Source organism: Thalia democratica, chromosome 6 (assembly GCF_965202585.1).
Source record: "Thalia democratica chromosome 6, ktThaDemo2.hap1.1, whole genome shotgun sequence".
Lineage (NCBI taxonomy): Eukaryota > Metazoa > Chordata > Thaliacea > Salpida > Salpidae > Thalia > Thalia democratica.
The window spans coordinates 58,816,383-58,840,911 of record NC_139170.1 but is presented as its reverse complement, the minus strand read 5'-3'; the positions used below and the strand labels follow the sequence as shown (position 1 = coordinate 58,840,911).

Below are 24,529 nucleotides of genomic sequence, written 5' to 3'. Positions count from 1 at the left end.
TAATATTCACTTTTTTTTTTAGTTTTCACGTAGAAACTTAAAATTAGACTTTTAAATTAAATTAATGATAATTAAATACTATCACTTCATTATTCCTTATTTCATCATCTTTTTTGTTTCATAACATCATTTTTTACTAATTATTACAACCATTTTAAAAAATGCAGCCCGTTCATAGTGCGGTTCGCGAGCAAATTAGTTATTTATTTAAAAAAAATTATTAGTAAAAATAAGGCTTTTGCTTTCTGCATAAGATATTATAAAAAAAATTAAAGCTTGCACTAGATAATATCAGAAAATTTGGAATTTCCTCTAAATATACACAGGAAAATTAAAAAGTTACATACGATTCGGCTAAGTCCTTAACTTTTATTGCAAAACAAAGTTCGGCTTCTAATTTTAAAATATGATTTGGACCCCGGTCCGGTTCCGATACAGGATTAATTAAAATTAATAACTCTTAATAAGGGGTTAGACTTATTTTATTGCCACAAATCAAGAATTTGTTTTTATAAAGACGAAAATCACTTTCTTTTTTAATTTATCAGAACGAGCTTCTAAAATGTCATTTTTCATTAATCCTAATTGTTTTGTAGCGGTCTAACAGGTCTGCTCTGTTTTAAGACTGAGAGAACAAACGAAAAAGGGGTTGTTAAAACACTATATATATATATATTATTATTTTTTACCTTCATTAGTGATTTTGTTTTGTGCTTTAATTTAAACTTGTTTTGAAGCTGATGAGTGAGTAATCACGAAACTCGAGTTCTTTGAGTTTTGCATCTTTAAATAAACCTTTTTATTAATAAAGCCCTCAAGGTGGGCTCAGTGTGAAAAATTTAATTTATTAAGTTAAATAACTTAATTCTATATATATATATGTCGTGTAGCAGTTAAAAGCAATTTTCTCAAGTTATTTTACAGCTTTAGTCTTTTCTTTTAATACCTTTATTCAGTTGTGTGTTGATTAAGTTTTGTTCTTCTATACTTATTAAATAAATATATCTTTCTTTGTTGAGTTTATTTACAAACTAATTAAAAGAATGATAAAATCTGTACAAGAAAACATAATGAAAGCTAGGTAAATACTTATACATCTCCCCCCAGATTTTATCACCAAGGAGATGAAACGACACGTCTAGCTAACAAAACAAATTATTTACAAAGTTGCAAACTTAAATACCGTTTTCTGTGCTAACATCAACGAAACAACACTCAAAACGAACGTAAATCACTAAAATGTTACAATAAACATAGTTACAATATGTACAAAAACATTAATTTTAACAACAGTTTAAACAGGTTTGTATGTACCGCTTTCGGCATCATAAATCTTTCTCCGGGTTCTTACACGACCGGAACGACGCAGTTCATTTTCTGGAAATACTCCATCGTCATTTAAATTTCTTTCAAATACCCTAGATTTATCATTAGGGTCCAAACGAGACAATACACCATTTTTCTGATTTGTAGAGGATTGGCTTTCATCAGTGCAATTTGAGTCCTCAGGTGAAAGGAAGGTAGCTGGTTTCGCTTTGCAAATTTTGTCAAAGTTATCTCCAGCTTTGAAACGTATTCCTTTATTGGAGCGCACACAATCAAAACTTTCCTTGGAATCTTTTCTCTCATAGTTGCCAGAAAAAACCAACTTCTGCGTTGGTATGTTTGCTTTTCTAAGATAAGGGATACTATTTTGAGATTTGCAAACAGGAGGGTTAAATTTTCTTAAAAACTTTCGATTTCGTACAGTTAAGCGACCTGATCCATCAATCTTGACAACATACTGATGATAGTCTTTTAGCTCTACTATTACACCACTTTTCCCCCACTTGTTAGGGAAGTTACCTGCTTGATTCTGTATCATGACATGATCACCGCAATTCAATGGTGGCAACAATCTTGTGTGCTCACTTAAATTCTCGAGAGACTTAACATAACGAGACCTAAGAGCTTCTTCCTTTTTACTCCATGCGTTACGCCAAATGTTTAAGATCTGCGGGTTATTGTAAGCCATGATACTCTTCCTGAGGTAAGGCAAGGAGTCCTTTAAATTTCTTCCAAGAAGGATCTGTGCAGGTGATAGTTTGCATCCTGGATCAGGCGTGTTTCTCTGCGTAAGTAAAGCTTGTACCATTTTGTCATTATTTAGTTCACCATTTGAACCAACATTCTCCATTAACAATCGCTTAGAAGCCTTTACTGCTAATTCCGCCCTACCGTTTGACACTGGATGATATGCAGATGACATACGATGGTGTATACCCCATCGTTTCAGAAAATCTTTGGTAACTTTTGCAGAAAACTCTGGACCTCCATCAGAAGATATTTCAACTGGAACACCAAAAGTCACAAAAATACGACGCAAAGCTTTACACAGCCCTTTTGAACCAGAATCATTTGTACCCAATTTGATTCTTTGTTGTTCTGTCCATCCGGAAAGTCTGTCGGCAGCTACAAAATAATACCAACCTTTGAACTGAAAATAATCACAAACAATTGACTCAAAAGGAACCTTTGGAATCAATGGTTCAATTGGAGGTAGGCGAGGATTGCTTGGTGCAATTAAGTTGCAAATATTGCAATTTTCCCGACAGCCTTGAATGTCATTTGTTATTCCCGGCCAATAAACAATCGATTTTGCTCGCTCGTTCATTGCAGTGACTCCTTGATGAGCAGAATGCAACACTCTTAAAATCTCTTTTCTTAATGATGGAGGAATAACAATTCTATACACATCATCCTTAAGTATACTGCTAGTTGATAGAAACTTATTATGATCAAGTTCTCGTTTACGATCACCACACATAATGACCCCATCCATCATAAACAAAGAATAGCGAACTATCCAAAACTCATGCAATTCTAATGGTAGGTGGTCTTTGGTCTCTGGAAAACCAACTTGAACATAATGAATAAGCTTCATCATTTGTTTATCTTTTAAAGTTTCTTCTTTAACTCGGTCAAAAGTCACAGCTTGAAAATTGTCACCTACTTGATTACTTGCAATGATACACTCACTGTCTGGCAAACGTATTCCAGCTAAAATTTCAGAAGCACTTATCTCAACTTCATCTTTTGTTTTATGTACGGTAACCACTGGATGACGTGACATTGCATCTGGAGCAAGGTGTAGTTTACCAGGTTTATGTAGAATCTTGAATCGCCATAAAAGACTTCTCTGCTTTAACCGGAAAAGGCGGGGGTTTGCAATTTCATCAAGTGTTCTGTCTCCAAATAATTTAACCAGTGGTTTGTGATCAGTCAGAACCAACAAATTATCACATCCTTGTGTGAAATACCGTGATTGCTCAAAAGCCCATACAATTGCAAGGCTTTCTCCCTCTACCGCAGCATAACGTGATTCAGAAGGTCTAAGAAAGCGAGAGCCTGCTAAAACAATACGCCATCCGGTTTGACAACATCCTGGCACAGCAGACTTACAAGAGCAATGTTTCTGCGACAAAAAGTAACCAATACCAGTTGTAGACCAGTCTGGCTGTATACAAGTGGGCTTTCCCAAATCAAAAATTTGTATTCCCTTTGTTATAGCTGCAACTATAGCTTCTCTTGATTTGTAGAATGTATCATCTAGCTCATCATTCCAGTAAAATTTAGTTTTTGGACTTAATAATGGCTTAAACACAATCATCAAAGAAGTCAATTGGTTGTAGTGTGAAACTTGGTGCACTAAACCAAACCATGATCGCACATCTGTTATTGACTTTGGTATAGGAAAATCTCTAATAGCATTTATGAACTTTTCTTGTGGCTTAATTTCAGATTTCGTAATAGTAAAGCCAGCAAAGTCTATTTCTTTTTGTGCAAATTGAAACTTTTCAGGATTGAGTACAACTCCATTTTTCCCCATTAAATCTAAATAGTCAATCATACGCCACCAATGATCAGCCAACTTCTCATCCCATAAAACAGTGTCATCAACGCATTTTGTCTTTCTAGGTATATCTATTATGATTTCATCATACCTGCGCGTATATGCATCTCCACTTGCCAAATAACCTTGTGGTGCTACTTTGTAGTAGTACCTCCCCCATGGAGTGAGAAATGTTGTGAGATGATGATCTTCTGGACGAAGTTGTACTGAATGAAACCCATTCCATGCATCGGTCACACTTTTCCAGGTGTTTGCAGGAATTTCACATACTTGAATGAATGGAGGCTTTACATGATGTGTTTCTCGTACACAATACTTATTTAAAGGTGAAAGGTCAACAAATCTTCTACAGCTACCATCAGCTTTAGCAACCACAACCATACGATGTACCCAAGTAGACGGAACACCAACTGGAGTCTTACCAAGCACACCTAATCGAGTATCCCTATCCAAAGTTTCTTTTACTTCATTTTCCCAATGTTTTGGAATTGGGGAAGCAGTTGATATTGCTTTTGGAATGGCATCTGGGTCAATATGAATTTTCAAAGGTGGACCTGTCATTTCTGGAAGCAATTGGTGAGTACATTTATTAAATGTAGATGATGTGTACCTATCTAAAAGCCATTCTCTCATTTTTTGATTGTTTGCAGGAATGCAAGCAAATGGCAACTCCTTTGGCCTATCAGGGGGAGGAGTTCTAGGTATACAATCACAAGTTTGCAGTTCTTCATGGACAGTGCAGGATTCAATGGTCGCACCAATACGAGGAAAATCATGATTTATTATGCCAAGTGTTATGCAGGCATTTCTTGAAAGGAAAAACCTGTCAGTACATGGGCTTATATATACCATTTCTTTTGCAATATGAACTTTACCTTGTACATCTTTAGCCATTAATTCCATAAATATAGCACCAGTTATTTTGATCTGTTCTCTGTTGGCCGCTAACATTTTCCTTTTTACTGGTATAAGACTTGACTTCTTAAAACCATGTTTGAGGTAACTATTAAGGTCCCATAAACATGACTGAGCACCCGTATCTGTAACGACATTAATTTTGCAATAATTTTGTCTAGGGCATTTTATATTCATCTGAGTGTATGCTTGTTCATCAATAGAAGCTTTTAATTGAATTGTTGGGTGTTTCAGTGACACTGATGCTTTCCATCCATTCAAACAATCAAAGACGTAATGATCAAGTTTTACTACACTATCATTAACATCAACTGACTGATCAAAATTTTGTGTATATGATCCACCAACTAGAAGTGCAATCGTCTCATCTGCACAATTGTTGTCACCATGATAAACTTTTTTCCTGGATTTAATCCAGCATTGCTTACATGTATTACACTCAATATACTTGTTATTTTTCCTGCTCCAAATAAATTTTGTAGATGTTTTACTACATATATTACAAGTTATTTTACCACTTGGTCGTTTTGTAATTTTCCTAAAGGATTTGTACGAGGAAACTGAGGCAGTAACAGCAGGTTGTGTCATTGCATCTCGTGCCATCTCTTTTGCCTCAATAAAACTAATTGTCTCATTGACATCTTTCTCGTCTAAACTACCCCATCCTAACACCTCTTTGCGTATATCCTCATCAGCTAAACCGGTTACCATGACATCTTTAAGGATAATGTCTGTGAAATCTATCATTTGGTTACAGCCATCCTTTGGGCATTTACATGAGTACGAGCATGTACTAGCTTTTCCCTTTAAACGGGCAGCAAATGATCTCGTGTTTTCAGTCAAATCCTGTCTTGTACTAAGAAAGTCTGATCGTCGTACAACAACTGAAACAGGAATAACTGCAAGCTGCTTGATCATCCTTAAAAGCTCTTGCTCACTTAAATTTACTACATCATTATGTCCCTTCAAAATAGCATCGCCTAGATCTTCCTCACAGCACTGGTACAGTTGACGATGCTTTTCTACTTCTGTCATTTCCATACTATCTTTAAAAATAGTCCACTTCTGCAAAAATATGTTCCAACCCTCTTCATTGCAGTCTCTCCCTATTCGAGGACGGTCCATTTTTGGAGGCTTTGGTTTTGAAGAATTTGCATTAATGTGAACGTTGTTGTGAATGATAAGTAAAGAAGCAGCTACAGAAGCATCAACGTCTGGTGTTTCATATGTGCAACACTCAAGAGGGCATTTAATCACAGGCATTGTAGATTCAATTCAGCAAGATTTTATCATAAATAGTTATATCTTTCTTTTTTGAGTTTATTTACAAACTAATTAAAAGAATGATAAAATCTGTACAAGAAAACATAATGAAAGCTAGGTAAATACTTATACACTTATTTTGTTTAATACTTTGTATTCGTGAGTTAGTCACTTTTTTATATCTTATATTAATCAGTCATTTAATAAACAATTCATTCTAGTTTTGCGTTGTTTGTTTACTTGACCTTTTATCGTTATATATTTTGTAGATAAGTATAATTAACATGAGTATGAAACCGATCAAACGAGTGGTCAAACAGATGACCACTCGATCTGGGTCAGGCTCATTGCCTGACCCCTGATAATGAATCGCGTTCGCCGGCTTCATTTAAGAGTAGTGTAGTAGTGTCAGGCGACTGAGATAAGTTTTTTTAAAGTAAAGTCGTTCCATAGTTTATTTTTTAAATCTAGCTATCTTAAATTTTGTTAGCTTTTAAATCTAACTTTTTTTTATAAACTCGTCAAAATCTAGTTTAAACAAATTTAAAAAAATTATTTAATCTTTTTTTGTGTGTAAAAAAATTAAATATAAAATTTATGATTTATGTGCAACGTCTGCAAGTAAGACCATCTATAGATTTTTAAATTAAATATTTTATTTACACCACTACTTATAAGGAAGCGACTGTATAAACTAAAATTATTTAGGAAAATTGTCTATAAATATAGAAGGCAATCATAATTCATAAACTTGAATTTAAAGTTATCTAAATAAGTATTTTAAAGACTTTTATGTAAACGATTTAACAACTAAGAATATAAAACATTTAATGCACATTTAGTTTTCTTGCTTCTTAAACTCATTTTTTTATATTATTAACTAAAAGAAAAAAAAAACACTAAAAAGTTTGGTCCAAGGATCAGGTATATGAAAAAACTTTTCTTTTATCGAGTCATACACCAGGAAGTCCAGGATACAGTTTAATGTCATATCCAGTTTTTCTTTTTATAATTAATTTTATCGTTACTTAAAATATTTTCAAAATTTTTAGATTTAGTGTATTATTGTAATAGAAAAAACTTTAAAACTTTATTGTAATTTATTTTTAACTTATTACTTTACATCTTTCTTTGTTAGTCGTTTTGTTCAACTTAAATCCCTGGTCTTCCGTTTTAGTGTTTTTCTTTAAGGGTACTAAATACATTTTGAATTTTAATATTCATATTCTCAGCAAATGATGCCAAGAATAATCCATAAAATAAATTATTTAACTGTGGTCAACATTAGATATTACGAAAATAAGTTCTCCTTTTGAACTTAATTTCAAGAGCTATAAGCTAAAATTAGCCTTTTACCATTAAAAAAAAAGAAATAATTTTAGAGTTATGATTCGGTAAGCTCTAAGAATTCAATAGAACCTTATGGAAGGGCCAAGTTAGAAAGGCAAACAAATATATCACCTACTACAGTTTTTAAAAAATCTGTCAAGAACTTTATAGCATAATCAGAAGTTAGTCATAAACAATTCATTGTAAGATTTAAAAAAAAATTAAAAAAAAAAAATTCTACAAAAAAAAAGAAAAAAGTCATTATTTGGTCATAAAACTTTTTTAAGTTTTTCAAATTGTTACACAAGAATTTTTTATACAATATGAGGAAAATTACTATAAAATTTTAGGTGATTATCTTGTTTTAATACTATGAAAAAAGTTACTTGCTTTACTTTCCAGTGATGAATAATAATAGTTTTAAGCTTGGTTGAATTTATTAGCAAGAAAAATAAGTTTCAAATTTAATAATTAAGATAATTAAATAGTTCAAGAACAAAAATATTAGTTATAAAAGTATTCACATAACAATGTATACCTTAGTTAATAATTATGTTAATGAGGTCCTCAGTCTAAATTCTGCAAATTAAAATAAACATACATATACTTTATAGAGATATAACTTGAGTTTACAAACTTTATTAAGCAAATAACAAAAAAACAAGTAGTTTTAAAAAGCCTAAGGGCATACGAGTTGGGTGTAGGAACATGTTTTTAACAAAGTTTAACTTAACTTATTATATATAAGCTTAAAGTTATAAGTAAATTAGATTTTGTGGATAGAAATTTTTTTTTTTGAGATATGGACAGTTTTGTAAAATTTTCCAATACAAACCTAATTTTTTCATTGTTAATTTTCTCATAAGTATTTACCAAAAGATTACTTTATATTTTAATCTTAACACCTCAAGTTTTTATGTTACATACCTGTTATAGTTTGAAAGACTTGAAATGTGTGAATATAAAAAACATTAAAAAAATGTGCATTAAACAGGTTTAAACATTAGTAGTGGACTTACTGTATAAACTTTAAGAAAATCAGATATTTATATAAAAGGAATGTATTTTTTTTTGAAAAATAGTCTAGTCTTTTTGTGTATATGGTTTGTACTTTAAATTAGGAACCTATTGAGCTCACCAACTTTGATTACTAGTTTCTCAAAATATACTTTAAATTTTGATAAATGGTTTAAAAACGTCTGATAGCCAAGATAAAACTAAAAAAAAAATAAGACCAACGTGGCAAAAACTTGTAAGTGAGCCCCTGAAACCACTACTTGTCTTGGACAAAACATTAAAAGTAATCCAATCAGAGGTGTGCCTCAATAATCAAAAGGCTTCTGTTGTACACCAGCTCCTTGGAACAATTAGTTTAAGCCCTATTTAAGGTGTTCAACAAGCAGTACTATGAATAAAGCAGTACTATGAATAAAGCTATAAAATGGCATAGGGGGATAGGCAATTTTATTATATGTTGATCTTGTTTTAAAAATTTTTAACCTGGCTAACAGTTGAACTTTAAACATTTTACAATTTCTTGAAACAATAATTTGTTTTTGAGATATGGGGTACAAAATTGGAGAATTAAATAGAATCCTTACAGAAGGGCAAAACAAAAATTTTTTTTTTTAATCTGTTGTCTACTGTTTTTAAGCAATCTTTCTCAAACTTTTTCAATTTAAACTTTACTTAATCTCTATTGTAGGAATTAAAGAAGTTTTGAGTAAAACTTATTTTTCTTAAACAAAATAAAATATATGGACTTTTGTTTTGCTTCAGTCATAAAACTTTTATTTGTCATTGTTTTTTAAATTGTTACAACAGGATTTTTTTTTATTCCCTTAATTCAACATTTCCCTTAATTCAACAGCTTAAAAAAAGAAGGAGAAGATAGATTTTTCTTGAATTATTTAATATCCTGAAAAAATTTGACATTGAAAGTTTTTGATTCCATATAGATTTATTAGTTTTTTTATGCAAAACAGTTTATATCTCAAAAGTTTATTAGAATATATTTTACTTAAAAAAAGATCTAATAGTATATATTCTACAAATTATACTCTTTAAATAAAAGTATATGTTAATTTTTGAAAAAATAATGTTGGAATTTTCCCTTGAAAAAGTTTTTAACAAGTTAAGAAAGGCCTGTTAAGAAACACTAATGAAATATTTTATCTACTGAATAAATTGTAAATCATATTTTTGTGTTTAAAGAAAAAGTTAACTCAAATCTACAAAACTTAATTTTTATTTATGGAAAAATCTGATAAAAACTAGTAAGAATTTAAATATTTTCAAAATAAAAATCTAAATCTAAAATAAATAAAACAAAATAAATTTGTTACTAACTAGTTTTAAAAATGTAGTAAATAAAATGTGAAATATTTTTAAATAGAACACTAACAAAAAAATAATTGTAGCTACTAAATTAAGGCCACAAAGGGGGAAAACTATAACTTATTATACAAAGATTAATATTTACTCTAATTTAAAATCTTAAGAGTATTCATTATAAAATACTTTTTATAGAATATAATTATCAAATAATTTTAAAATTTAACCGTTTTTGAAAAAAAAAATTGATAAAACTGTACAAACAAAAATTTTAAGGCCAGTTTTCTAAAAGTTATAAATCGTTTCTACTTACCTATCTCCTTCTTTATCCCTTTGCTTCAAATTTCCAAGAAACATTTTTCTAAATGTTGCATATAACTAGTAGGAAGCGATTAAGAAAAAAATCAAATAAAATGAAAATATATTTTTTTTAAGTTTTATTACAAGAAATTTTGCAAAAAAAATTATTAATTTGTTTGTTACAAGTTGTTCAAAACTTATTAATGGATAGACTGAGAAAGTTAATAAAATAATTGCTCAAGAGAGAGATTAAAAATAATTTCTCAAAATTCAAAGGAGGAGAAATATATTTTTAGTGAAATAGTTGTATTTTTGCTTTTACAGTTTGCGTTTTGTATAAAGAACATAATAAAATCTGTATATGTGATTGCTTATATCTCAAAAGTTACTTAAAATTTTTGAAAATGGATAAAACAACTGATAGCTTATGTTTTTATGTTTCAAATAAGACTTAATTAAAAAAAGATTAAAAAGATTAGATACAAAAAAAACCATACAAAAAAAAAACAAATGAAAATGAAAACATGTTTGCAAAAACCTGGAATTTGACTATTTAGCATATAAAAAATTGAAAAATCTAGTTTAGGAAATTTTGAAAAAAATATTGAAAAAACTTGAAATTTTGAACAAAATCACTATAAACCTAGTATTTATGCAATTTTTACATGTAAAGTAGTCAAATTGCAAATTGACATAACACATATATTGCATAGATAAATAACTTTTGGTACCATTAAAAAATAAAAATGAAAAACACATAAAGTAGATTTACAGTATCTTTTCAACTTGGTTATACTTTTAAGACAGTTTTTTAACTAAAACTTAATTTTACTTTTTAATAGAACAACACACTTTTAATTTTAAAAACCTGGAAAAATTCAAAAACTGAAAAAAAAATCAAAAACCTGTAAACCTTGTACAAACTACTGATGGACAAGTTTAAATTTGCCTTGGATTAAGCTAAAAAAGATGTTTGTTGATAAACATTAAGCAAGCTCACTAAAAAGTTAACGTGCAAAAAGTAAGTAACAAATTTAATTATTTTCTACTCTTCTAAAACGCTCAGTTCCAACCCAAACAATTTCCACTGATCAATTTAAAGTAAAAAATAAATCAAAAAAATGATAAATAAAATATAAAGAAACACTATAAAAACAATAAGAAAAAAGTTACAGATTAAGAGTAAGAGGTAACAGTGATAGTGAGAAAAAATAAAGAAAAAAAAAAACAACAACATATAAAAAGATAAAAATAAGTTTTTGGTGGGATTTGAATGGGTGGAAATTGTTTTGGTGGAAATTGATTTTAATCTAATCTTAAAAAAAAAAATTTTTTTCAGCAAAAGGTTTATATTTGATGAGTTTATTGAGCAGTACATTGTTTGTGATTTTAATTTTTGAAAATTTTAGTTTTAATATTTAGTCTTCTTTCTTGAGAACTTTAATTGTTAAACTAACACCTACAATCATATTCATACATAATTTAATATATATTAGGTGTATTCATGACAAACTAAATTTTAGAATAATTTTAAACAGGTTAAGTACAAATTGAATTTATAGATTTACAAAAATGCATACAAGATTAAAATGAGACAGTTAGAATGTTAGGTTAATCCCTGAGAAAAAGAAAAAGTATTACAAAATATTTTGTTAAATCAAGCTACAAAATCTGTTTAAAAATTGTTTTTACTATTTAAAATAAGTTAGCTGTCAACTTAGTTTTTAACAAATAATACCAAAGCTATGTAAATTTGTTAAGTATTAAATATTTTTAAGTGAATATAAAATTTATGAAGTTCTGTTTTACTGCTAAAAAAAGTTTTATATTAATTTGATTTAAATAAGTTGATTTATTGTCATATACATTTGAAAGTTTAAGTCTCAGCTTCTTCATTAAGTCTTTTAAACTTTTTTAATTAGTTACTTATTTTAAGTTATTTTGTTAACTAAGAAAAATGTGAATATTGATAATTTTGTTCAACTTTGTTTGATTTATTTACGCTTAAAATGTAATAAATTTTAATTTTTAAAAGAATTCATAGTTTTTTTATTACTAGTAAGTTTTATATCTAAAGTATCAATGAAACTATGCATAATGTTTAAATTTTTAACTACTGTTTTATTATACTTAAAAAGTATACTGAAACTAGGTAGTAAAGTAGTTAATTTGCAAATTTTTATTACATTAAATTTTATGATTACTTTATATTTAGACTAGAATTTAAAATTATTACCGAACCCAAAATAACAATGAAGAAACCCCTAATCAAAAAACTTCCCAACCTTCTGGTCAACCACACAGGCAAGGTGTCATACTTGATGTACTTTGCTGGGATAGTATGGTTCCTTTTACTTGTCATGCCAGAATACAACGGAGGCACTTACTTCAGCGAGAACGCCCTGTCACCTGGACTGACCAAGATCACATATGACAAAATCCCCCAAGATGAAATTGGCAAGTTTCAGAGGAGGGCTTACCACAGTGACGACGGCAGTTCTGTGGTTGACAGGGTTTACAAGGTTTTGCAGGAAGAAGGCATTGAGTCCTACCAGCAAAAGTTCAGCTTTAACAAGAAATTATCTTCCAATAAAGTTCATTTTGACACAAACGGCACTAACACTTACGCTTTTATCAGAGCAAGGAGGACTTCAAGAGAAGAGAGCGTGGTTCTGAACATCCCAGTTGATGAAAACTCTGAAAACTTTGCAGTTGGGCAGATGGTTGCGTTTGCAAAAGTGTTACAGACCCAACTTCACTGGGCTAAAGACATTATTCTGGTGTTCTCAGAGCATGGCATACACGGAGCAACTGCTTTCATGGAAGGGTATAACTCTCACTTGTCCGCAAGTAGTCATGACTCTTTAGAAGCAAGAGCAGGGTCCATCACAGCAGGACTTGTACTGAAGTTCAACAAGTACAAGATGAACATTTTCAACTTGAAATTGGAAGGTTTCAACGGGCAGCTTCCCAACTTGGATCTCTTCAACACTGTGGTGAGGTTGGTTGGAAAACACCAGTTTGCTTCCACCATCAACGGCATGACTTTCAAGGAGCTCAGAACTTACGACTTCTTCCTTTACCTGAGATCAACAATGAACATGGTGAAGACGCAGTTCTGGGGCCAGTCAAGCGGAAACCATGCCGCTTTCTTGAGACACAAAGTTGAGTGCCTTACACTTGAAACCAACTTTGATGACAATTTTTATTCATACGATGGAAGAAAAAGCGGAGGAAAGATAGTTGAACATGTCTTGAGGAGTTTGAACAATCTTGAGGAGAGGTTTCACCAGTCTTTCTTTTTCTACTTGCTGCCCGGCTTGCAGAGGTACATATCAATAGGCTTGTACATGCCACCATTGGGGTTGATTGTGCTGGCACCTTTGGTGCAAGTGCTGTGCATGCATTTTGGACATTTGCTTGTTGATAAAGAGGTTGAGTCAGATGCAAAAGATGAAAAATTGAAATCCAATGAAGAAAAAGAATCAAAAGATGAGAAAAAGAGACTGGCTGAGGAAGAAAAGTCAGCAAGAGAAAGATGTGTTAAACACGTAAAAGATGCAAAAGAATTGCAAAATAATAAAATATTGTATGAACAAACAGTCAATGAGTTAGTAGAAACAATGAGTAAAATGGAGAACTTGGTTGTACAAGAATCAACATTAGACTATGACATTATACAAGATGACAAGATTCACACTCCACTAATACAACTGTACATCCCAGATAACTTGATGATGCAGTGCAAGCAGCTTGTGGTGTTGGCTGTCTACTGCATACTGGCTGGAGCATTACTAAACTATTTACCCCAATTTGTTGACACTGACAAACTGTTTGTCACCACCTGTTTGTTAGAAGTAGCATCAGTACTAATTGGCCTCAAACTCAAGTTCACTTCGGACCCTGTCATACTGAGAAAATGTAAAGAGTTCAGCCTTATAGTATTGTGTGTTGCTTTTGGAATGGCCTCAATTGTCAACTTTTCATTTGCATTCATCTCAAGCGCCTGTGTGTTTCCATTCATACTGTTCAGTGCAGCGGCAGAAAGAAGTAACAGCAAGTTTATGAAAGTCACATCAACTTTGTTTCTCACATACATCTCCCCCTGTGTGATGACTGCCTTCTACTTTAGAAATCTTACAATGATCCATGACTTTGTGCACAATCTCTACTATTATGATGTCACAATGGGTGTTTGGACGTGGAGTTTTGCAACTTTGGTGTACTTTCCCGCCTGGCTTAATTTGATGCTGGTGTCTGTATACAGTATAAGTTTTAAAAAAGGTGAAAAATACAATGTAGAGAAGAAAACTAATTAAAAGTTATGACAGTTTTTTACTACTATTTATTTTTTATTTATGCTGTTAGAAAGAACTTTAAAAAAGTCTATTCATCAAATCAACAATATTTGATGTTTTCTAAAGTAATATAGATATATACCTAGTAAGATTTATAATCCAGTAAAAATAAGAGCCTTGTTTGGTTTTTATAAACATACTATGATCACAATAATTACCAAGTTTTATTTTAGTAATACAGATCTTATGCACTTGTTTTAAAACTTATAATGTAAAAATGTTGTAAGCTGTGTATGGTAAGTAATTAATCTTTAGTTTTTAAATTTTGGGACATTCCTTAAGTCTTTTTCAGTATAAATTTTTAAAGTTGTTAAATATTTTAAAAAGTATTTTATTCGTATGAAGTTTAAATCATAATTTAAAATGTTTAGTATATATTTGAGATAACTTTGTAGATTGTTTTGACAAAAATAATTATGCAACAATAGCATTAACTTTTAGTCTTAGCTAATTTTTCAATGAAGTTTATGAAGGTAATTAACTTTTTTCTAATAAAATTATTTTAATATCAGTTTAATAAACTGAGCCTTGCAACTCACACTATAGTTTTGGCATACCAATTTATTTTACAGATAAAAACTCAAACTCAAACTTAAAAAAAATTGTTACCTTGCCTTCTTATTATTAGTTTTACACAGATGCTTTTAAAAGTTTGTTTATATCTTGTTTATATATTTTTCACAATCTAATAAATTTAATTTTATTTGTTTTTTATTTGTTAAACTTTCATACCATTTAAAAAATTTCATACTTTTTTTTACAATTTAAAAATTTGCAGTTTTTATACATTTATTCTATAACAACTTTTTATAAAAACGAGCATTTAAGTCTTTTCAAATTGTTTTAAATAACCCAATTCTCAATTTTTAAACTTTTATTCAGGATTAAATTCAAACTAGTTTTGAAACACATTTACTTAAAAATTTTTATAGCTTGTAAACATTTTTTATTCAAGATTTTTTTAGAGCATTCAAAAACAGCTGTACCTTAACTTATTTACTCTGTACATCTTCATTTTATGCAGTAAAATATAAATAAAATAAACATAGTATTGAATTTCAAGGTTTTTTCAAAGCATATCTTAATTTGTCTTCATTTTACACAATAAATTATAAATAGAACAAACATATTATTGACTTTCAAAGTTTTTTCTAAAGCATATTTAATTTTAACTATTTGTTTTTATTTACACAGTAAAATATAAATAAAATGAACGCAACAAGCATCCAACAGCAAACTAACTTACCGGCTGGACTGAACTTCCAAAGGTTCCTTTACAAGATCAACAACAAAATATGTGTGCAAGTCCATCTCATGGAATTAGCTGGTTTGTTTTATTGTAGATAATATTTTACAGAATAAACAATAACATATGTTTGTAAGTACATCTCATGTAATAGACTGGTTTCTATTTTTTTAAATGATGTTTTTTAAAGTAAGATAATTTGTTTAATGTTACCGTAGGGGGGGTCTATATTTTTAACAAAAAACTGGCTTTTATTTCAAAGCTTAGAATATATACTATATGATACTTTTTATAGCACAAACATAATTTATTTTACTTTTGAGTTTTATAAAGTTTTGTGAAAAAAATCTGATACAAATGAAATTATAAATTTTAAGGCCAATTTATTCGGATTTTTGAAAAATTTACTAAAATGTGCACTTTATTTTTAAAACAATTTAATTCAAGTTTTCTGGAAAGTACTTTTCAATAATACAAACAACTTGTAGGATGCAGATTTAAAAAAACAAAGCCTTAAAAAAGTATGACCAAAAAAAAGTTGTTTATATTTCACAAACAATTTTTTTACAAATGTTTAAGAATAAATTGTTCATACAAGCTGTTTTAAATTTATAAAAGCTTACTTTAAAAAAAATTAAAAATAATTGCTCAAAAACTGAAGAAGGAGATAGATTTTTTAGTATTTACTCTTTTTGCCTACCATAAAGAGCCTATTGAACGCTCTAACTTATTGATTTTATCTCAAAAGTTACTTAGAAATTTTACAAGCAGTAAAAAGTAACAAGTAGCTTATCAAATTATGTAAATAATAAGACTAAATATTAAAAAACTGTTTAACACTCCTATGCCCATAAATAGTATTTTATAAAATCTGTTATAAATTTAAACTAAATTAAACTTTTTTTTTTTAATGATCACTTTATTCAAGGTATTTTTTTGTTTAAATTTTATTATTTATTTATTAAATTACCCCGATAGTATTTTAAAGTAACTTTTGTGATATAAAAAATCCAAATTAGATAGTTTAAAAGGTTATACCTAAAGTTTCTAATGGAAGGAGCAAGTTACAAAGACAAATATAGACTATTTCAACAAAAGTTTATCTTCTACATTTTATAAACTAGAATGTAAGAATGATTAATACCAGTATGCAAATTAGAGCATCAATTTACATAAAAGAATACTTTAAATGTAAATAACTAGTCCTAAGTCTTCAGGCCAAATGCACAAATGACTAAAACTAAAAATGTGTTTGTTAAAAAGATTATTTATTTAAAACTGAAAAAAATTGTATTAACAAAAATAGTGGTAGATGATTGTAATTGGGTAATAGTTGTAAGTGGAGGAAATATATTTTCAATAAAATAGAAATTTATTAAAATTCTTTGTATTTGTATCCTCCGTATAAAACATCACTACTCTATCTCATAAATTTAGAGACTGCTTTGAGCTTATTGAAACTGTAAATTGTATCTGGCCAAGTTTTAAGTAAAAAATAGACTACAAAGTAGGACCAGCTTTTGAAAAACAAGTAAGAACCCTTCTATGGCTTCAACTGTGATAGAGAAAACTTTTGTTTTATTAAATATCAATATATAATCATTTATGTGCTTTCATATTGTTGGATAAATGTTTTTTCCCATTTAAGGTCATTCGGAGGAAAGTAACAACTTTTTGAAAATTAATCTTTTATTCAAACAAAATACTAATTTACTGTTTTTTTTTAAAGATTTAAAAAGTTGAAAGTAAAGTCTGAGATATAGCTAGTTTAAGTTAGAGATTACAGTAGGTTCCTTGTTGCAAATTAAGAAGGTGAAAAAATACTTTTTTACAAAAAATCTATCTCCTCTTTCAGTTTTTAATCACTAGCTTCTAAACTTTATTAGTATAATATTTTAGAAACGGGTCAAAATTCCACATGGGCACAAAATTGCACGAAGGCACTTTTGCATGAAGACAAATTTGCACCAAGGGTCAATTTGAGTTACTGACCGAGGGTAAGGATTAGGGGTAAAAGTGATAGTAAAAAAAATAATGAAAAAACTAAAAGAAAAAAAAATCAACCTGTGCAAAAATTTCTCCGTGCAAAAGGTTCTTTGTGCAATTTCGTGCCCTTGTACAATTTTGTACGCTCATGAGAATTTTTGAGCTACCCTATTATTAATGCCGTTTTAGTTTGCACCTCCAATAAGGATCCTATTGCTGCCTCCAACTTTGACCGGCTCTATCTCAAAAATTATTTTGAATTTTTATAATCTGTAAAAAGCATCTTGTAGCTTAGTAAAAACTATATAAAATAAGATCAAATTGTGAAAAAAATGTTTAACCCCCTATGCCCTTAATCATGAATTTGGTTACAACTTAAAATGCAACATATTGTTTTTGGTTAAATGGTTGCTAAGTTGTGTTCAAAAAATGCTAACAAATTACTTATACGTTAAATGGTTGCTTAAAATTACTTTTAATGTGCTTAAATTACCACAAGTAAATATGTATTGTTTCAAACTAACATGTTTCTATAAGAAATTTCTTAAATCTTTGCATTTTTAATGTAGTTTAATGTTTAAATTATTTAAAATAAACTTAGTACAAAGTTTATTATTCATATTTTTAATTTCAAACAACAGTAAAAATAAAAAACAGAAAACTTTGTTTTAATGCCTTAGTTAGTAATATAACAAATTTCAAACTAGACTTTGTAATATAAAAAAGAGTATAGTATTACAAGAATATTATATGTTTGTTTTAACTAACTAAGTAAATATAATGTTTACTTTCGTTAAAATATTGACAATATAATATATTAACATAACAGGTTCCATAATGGTTATATTCAACCAACGCACACTCAACCTCAACAATTTGGTTGTAGCCATGAAGACCAGATATGACACTAAAGCCACTGTCACATCTATCATAGGTAATTAGTTGTTTAAATTAAAATAATATATATTTTGAAAGTTACTGTCTGTTTTTTAAGTTAAGTGTCAAGTTAAGTGTTAACTGTCATTACAATCAATGTTTCTTTCAGCTTTTATCTATTATATTGAACATCTGATACTGAGGCTACTGCCACTTTTATATTTATAAATTTTTCTTGGAATTGGTGGTTTATATATTTGCTGTATTTTCACGTGTGCTACAATATAAATAAGTTATTTATTATCAGTACAATGCTTATTCACTTATCCGGACATGTTGGGCAAGATTTTCTTGTAAACATGTCCGGATAAGTCCTTAAGTTAATTTTGTTCAGAAAATAATATATTTGCTGTATATTGTGCAATGCAAAATAAATAATAAAAGCGTTATAGTAAAAACAAATAGTAATTATAAGTAAAATAGAATAAAATTATAAATAATAAGAGCTTAACTTTAGGCTATTAGTTTTAACAATTTTTTAAAAGGTAGAAACAATTCAGAATTAGTAAGCCTCTGCAACAATATACGTTTTTTTAATAGTTAAGCAAGTCAAATTAATTATTTTCAGTTTCACCTACCCTTACTTCTAATAAAACAAAAAGACTTTTTTCTTTAAGAGAATAAATAAGCTAAATTTGTCTTTAAAAACATAAACAAATTAATCAAAATGAAAAATATGTAGACCTGTCTTTAGTTTTGAACTAAGTTTAGATGTAATAAGCTTCAGTAGTATTATTACGTCATAATAATTAACTAAATTACTGAGTTTATAAATACACTTAATTTTTTTTACACCATGAAAGCTTAAATACTTGTATCAAACAAAATTTGTGTTTAATATTGTTTTTTTTTTTTTGAATTATTATCTCGAATGAAACTGTCAAGATAAGTGAATAAGCACTGTACTTACTATAAAAGATGCTAAGTTTTAAATAAATCCGTTTATAGTTAAGTTTTGCCATACAATTATCATTTAATTATCAGGCGATGCATCAAACATGCTGCCCCACAATCTCGCCAGACAACTTTCAAGTAAAACTAAGAGGCAGGTTTACGTGAGTTGCGACTTGGAAGAAAACACTTTTATTGAGGTTTGTGTGAAACTAGTTAAAAATAACAGGTTAAATTGACAAATTAAAATTTTAATGTGAGTTGCGACTTGGAAGAAAACACTTTTATTGAGGTTTGTATAATTTATGTTGTTAAATAAGTTTAATTGTATGTGAGTTGCGAATTGCAAGAAAACACTTTCATTGAGGTTTGTTTAATTTATGTTGTTAAATAAGTTTTATTGTATGTGAGTTGCGATTTGGAAGAAAACACTTTCATTGAGGTTTGTGTATGAAGTTTTAATAGTTTTACAATGGTACATATATTGTCTTTTTTTTTTTCGAAGTTTTTTTAATTATTTAAGGGAATATAAATACCTAATGAGTCATTTAAATTTCAGTTTGTTAAATCGAAGATGGTCAGTTATGTATATTATAGATAAAGTTCAGAACAATTGCTTAAATATTTCTCTGCGACATAATTAAGGAATTTAAAATTTCTTAATATCTAAGAAAACTTCTAATTTTAAGGCCTAACATTTACTCATGAAGACCAACTTGTATTATGGGTATGAAATGAGATAAGTTAGTTTTAGTTATGTTTTCACCTTCAAAAATTGTATTAATAAATACATAAACGACTAGAATTTAATGGTATGTTGTTCCCACACATTGTTTTTGTTTTATTTATTAAATACGCAAGTGTTTAACAAACACCCACACAATTGTTGTAATTACATAGGAATATTTTCTAGTGTTTTTGTTAAATGAGTATATTAGATTTCAAAAAATCTGTAAAGTTATGTATATGAAACTGTTTGATAAAATCACGGTTTTATTTAGTCCAAGAAAAAATTAAAAACAATTCATATTAAACTATTATTTTTAACGTAGTTTTATTTAACATGCGTAGTAAAATGTGCGGATTTGTTTCAAATACTACAAAAAAAAAATCAACAAAACTTTTCATACTATTGAATAATGGATAAGTTGAATGGGTGCACGACTATTCAAATTCTGATAATTGAAATTCTTTAAAAAAAAGTTGAAAGGTCAACAACTAAAAAAGTAATGTATATTTGTCAATTATAAAAAATACATATGTAGGTCATTTAAAAATTTACAACCCCCTTTTTTTTTCTTTTTGCAAAACATTAAATGTTTTTTGAGACATGGCTTAAATAAAGTAAAAAACATAGTTCAGGGTTCGTGCGCATCAGGCCAAATCAGGCTAAATCAGTTTTTTTTGAAAAAATTCTAAAACATCACTTTTTTTGCTTAAAATTTTTTAAATTTCTGATTTTGTCACTTCAAATGCTTGAAAACTTCTGAATTAAAAAAATGCGTGGTGTGTATCATTACCAAAAACACAAAAAAAAAACAAATCAAAAACAAACCCAAGCATTTTAAATTGATCAGGACTTTCTCTTTTTGAAATGGAAAACTTATTTTTAGATGGAATAATGTATTAATGAGCCAGCAACTAGATCTTTTTTATCTTGGTCACTTATTTAAGAGCAGAACCAATTATTGAGGATAATTGCAAACTGATTTGCTATTAAAAGCTTCGTAGACATTGAAACAGGCTGAATGCAGTATCTATTTGTAAAGTATTTTTTTAAATCTTGTAAAAGACTTTTATCCTTATTTAGAACATCATCTATGATTTTACAGCATTCTTTTACTTGATATAGTGATGATGTAGTAAAAGGTCTTAAAATGTGATAATATAGTTTCAGCTGGGTCTTGATTTGTAAAACAGATTCTATCTAGTTTTGATTAGACCTTAATTTATTTTAAAAATCCAGGTCAGGAAAGCTCAACTACAAAATCAGCTTGGACAAGTTTAGTTTTAATTAGTCGGATTAAAATTAAACTGTAGGTCAAAAACTCTTGGCGAGCCATGGTCAGATCCAGCGTTTGAATTTAGTAGTACATCAGTTGTTAAGGAATCGTATTTGTATATTTGTATTTGGATAAGTATCTGACCGATTAAAAAAAATTTAAACAGTTAGTACTTATCAATCTTTTGGTACTGAGGTTAAACACATATTGAAAGTTTTGTTGAAATTTATTATATGCGTGATGTGTGGTAGGTGCAACCAAGCCCCAAAGTTTGATAAAGATGAAAATACATTGAAACAAAAACAATGACAATGTATTGAAACAGAAATTACAATGACCAGTTAAAAACATTAAGTTGCTGGGTAAGCGATTGATGGATGTTGAGAAATAACTTTGTTAAGTTTTTATTTTCTTTAAAATAAGAGTTTGTGAAAGTTTATTAATTAAGACCTCTTGATACTTAGATAACTTTTAAAGGGGACTCTCTTAATTTGAGAAAAAATAATAGGCTAAACTAGTCGAAATCAGGCTAAATTAAAAAAAAATCGCATACAAACCCTGATAGTTATTTTTATTAATTTTAAAATGTGTTGAAAAATATTTAAGACTTTGCAAAAAATAAAAAGTGGCTTGTTGATATTAATAAGATCTACATATATATTTTTTTTGAGATATAGTCTTTTAAATATTTTTTTTAAGAATTCGAATTGTCGGAATTTGTGTTGTCTGAATTTGAATTGTCATGTAACCAAGTTAAATGGTTTTTTAGACTCAGTAGTATTTAATGAAAAATTAAACATTTTATTTGTATAATATATATAACAATAACTAATTAAACTTTAACAGACGATGCAAACGAAGGGCAGGCAGATATTTGATGACATCACGAATGCAATTAAATTCGAATAATTTTTATATTGAGACTTCTGCCTACCTGTTACAATGTGCCAAAAAAAAGAACTAGTTCTTTATTTCTTCTATGTTGAACTTTGTTTAAGTTGTTTATGTAAAATATTTGAATTTTTATAATATTTATTACTAGTACAATATTAAAAAATCCAATCTTCTTCAAAAGATGTTTTAAATAAAATATAAGTAAATAATTTTTATTAATTAATATAATCTTATTCAAAAACCAAAGTTTTAAATAATTAAGAAACATAAATGTTAGTATTTAACAAAGAAAGTTATTTTGATTGCTAAAATTTTATTTTTTAATACTAAAATTTGTTCATTGTTCAAACTATTTCGTTTCTAATTTTTTGCTATTTCTTTCTATGCAACAGGTTTTGATATGAGAAAGAATATTTTAAGTAAATTTTTGGCACAAAATAACTAGTCTCAATATTAAGTATTTAGATTAATCTATTTCTTTCGTATTTCGTTTTATCCAAATTTCGTTTGGAAAATTTTCTTAGTAAATTCTTTTTGCACTTAGACTTGTTTCATTTCTTTGGTTAATAAACAAACACGTTTTTGCAGTATTTTATGTTGTATTTTTTAATGTTTTATAGTTATTTTGATCTAACGTATTTATTATTTTATTCTGGTCTTACGTTATTTTGGTGGTTTTAAAATAATTCATTTTGGTGAAAATTATCAATGAGGTTGTTACTTAAAAAATGACTTATGTAGCATGTTTTTATATTTTATGTATTTCTATAATTTAGACCTGAAAAGTAGTTTTCAAAAGAATAATTTTAATTTATGGTTTAAAGTTGTACAATTAAATTTTATTTTAACACTAGAATGACACAATTAATTAAATAATACAAAAAAATTACTCAATTAAGCCGACCAACATGATATAAGCTAAAGATAAGATGAATTTATTGTATAGTGAATACAGTCGGTAAATATGTTTAAGTTAAAAATAAAACTTGTTTTAGGTATTTAAAAAAAGTCTTTGCCAATAAAAATAAATGTCGGCTAGTTTTATTGTACTTTTTTTGCTACCATGTTCCATTCAATCTCAATAAATACTTTTTCTAATAAAACAATATAATACACTATTTTTGTACGGAAATCTGGTAACAAAACAAAGGCTTTCTGAATATTAAACTGTTAAAAGAGACTGGTAAAAATCTTTGTATAATAGAACAGCTTTTATCATAATTTAAACTTCTGTTATTTTTGCAGATTAGTCCTTCTATAAACTTTTAGGCTTAAAATTGGGCAATTTTGTCAAGAACTTCAGAATATTTTTTCTAAATGACATCTATACTTTTACATCCCCTATACGAACAAATCATTGACCCATTAAAGGTTTTAACATTACAAACAACTTGTGCTAAACGAGCTAATTAAAAAAATATATTTAAAAGTGCACTTTTACGAAATTGTAAGTAAAGAAAAGCGCCTATGTGGTATTTCAAATTTTACTTTTACAATTAAACCTAACAAAGACAGTTTCTTTTACCTGGTAACCATATACTAGTTCAAGAAAAATCCAAGTCTTAAAATGCAAAAAAGTTTGTTTTTATTATTAAAATTTTCGGTAAGAACTAAGACGTTATATAAATACTTTTAGTGTAAATTGTATACAAGATGTAAAGTGTTTTTTATTTCCTAAAATATGGATAACAGTTTTTAGTTTTGATGATATATTAGTTAAATGGACACTTTATGTAACTTATAAAACAACGTTTTATGAAACTTTTTCAAAATTTTGTTGTGGTCATTTTAACAAGTAGTTTAACCAGACTTACAAAAAGTCTTCTAGACTTGTTGAAAAAGTGTCTCTGGCCACATAATTTTTAAAGCATACAAAAAAAAGATAAACAATCATAAAATAAACTTAACTATTACTTGAAAATGAAGAGCACATTAATATCTTTATTAAAAAAATCTCAGGTTCAGTTGTTCTAAATAAATAGAGTTTAAGCTGAAAAACACGTTTCAGGCCATACTTCTGTTAGCGAACACGTCCCAATTTCAAAAACTAACTAACTTGCAGTGTTTTATCAGACCAATTAGTTAGCGTAAAATCTATTAAGTTTGAATATATGTTGACTTTTTCACTTTTAGCAGAAACATGTTGACAAATTAGTTAAGGTATTCAGTGTTTGTGTAAAGA

At 28.4% G+C, this 24,529-nt stretch overlaps 2 protein-coding genes across 2 annotated transcripts; both read left to right on the top strand.

The window, feature by feature from the left end:
- Nucleotides 1–12,278: 12,278 nt before the first annotated feature.
- LOC145838171 (GPI-anchor transamidase component GPAA1-like) lies at nucleotides 12,279–14,971 on the top strand. The gene has a single exon (XM_082945728.1). The coding sequence runs from the start codon at nucleotides 12,286–12,288 to the stop codon at nucleotides 14,350–14,352; it is 2,067 nt and encodes a 688-aa protein (XP_082801854.1). The 5' UTR covers nucleotides 12,279–12,285; the 3' UTR covers nucleotides 14,353–14,971.
- A 619-nt stretch (nucleotides 14,972–15,590) lies between these two features.
- On the top strand, nucleotides 15,591–22,402 carry LOC145839420 (proteasome assembly chaperone 4-like). Its single transcript, XM_082946993.1, has 4 exons — nucleotides 15,591–15,718; nucleotides 18,453–18,557; nucleotides 19,544–19,650; nucleotides 22,300–22,402. Exons 1-4 carry the CDS (start codon nucleotides 15,601–15,603, stop codon nucleotides 22,360–22,362), a joined length of 393 nt encoding a protein of 130 aa, XP_082803119.1. The 5' UTR covers nucleotides 15,591–15,600; the 3' UTR covers nucleotides 22,363–22,402.
- Nucleotides 22,403–24,529: the final 2,127 nt, after the last annotated feature.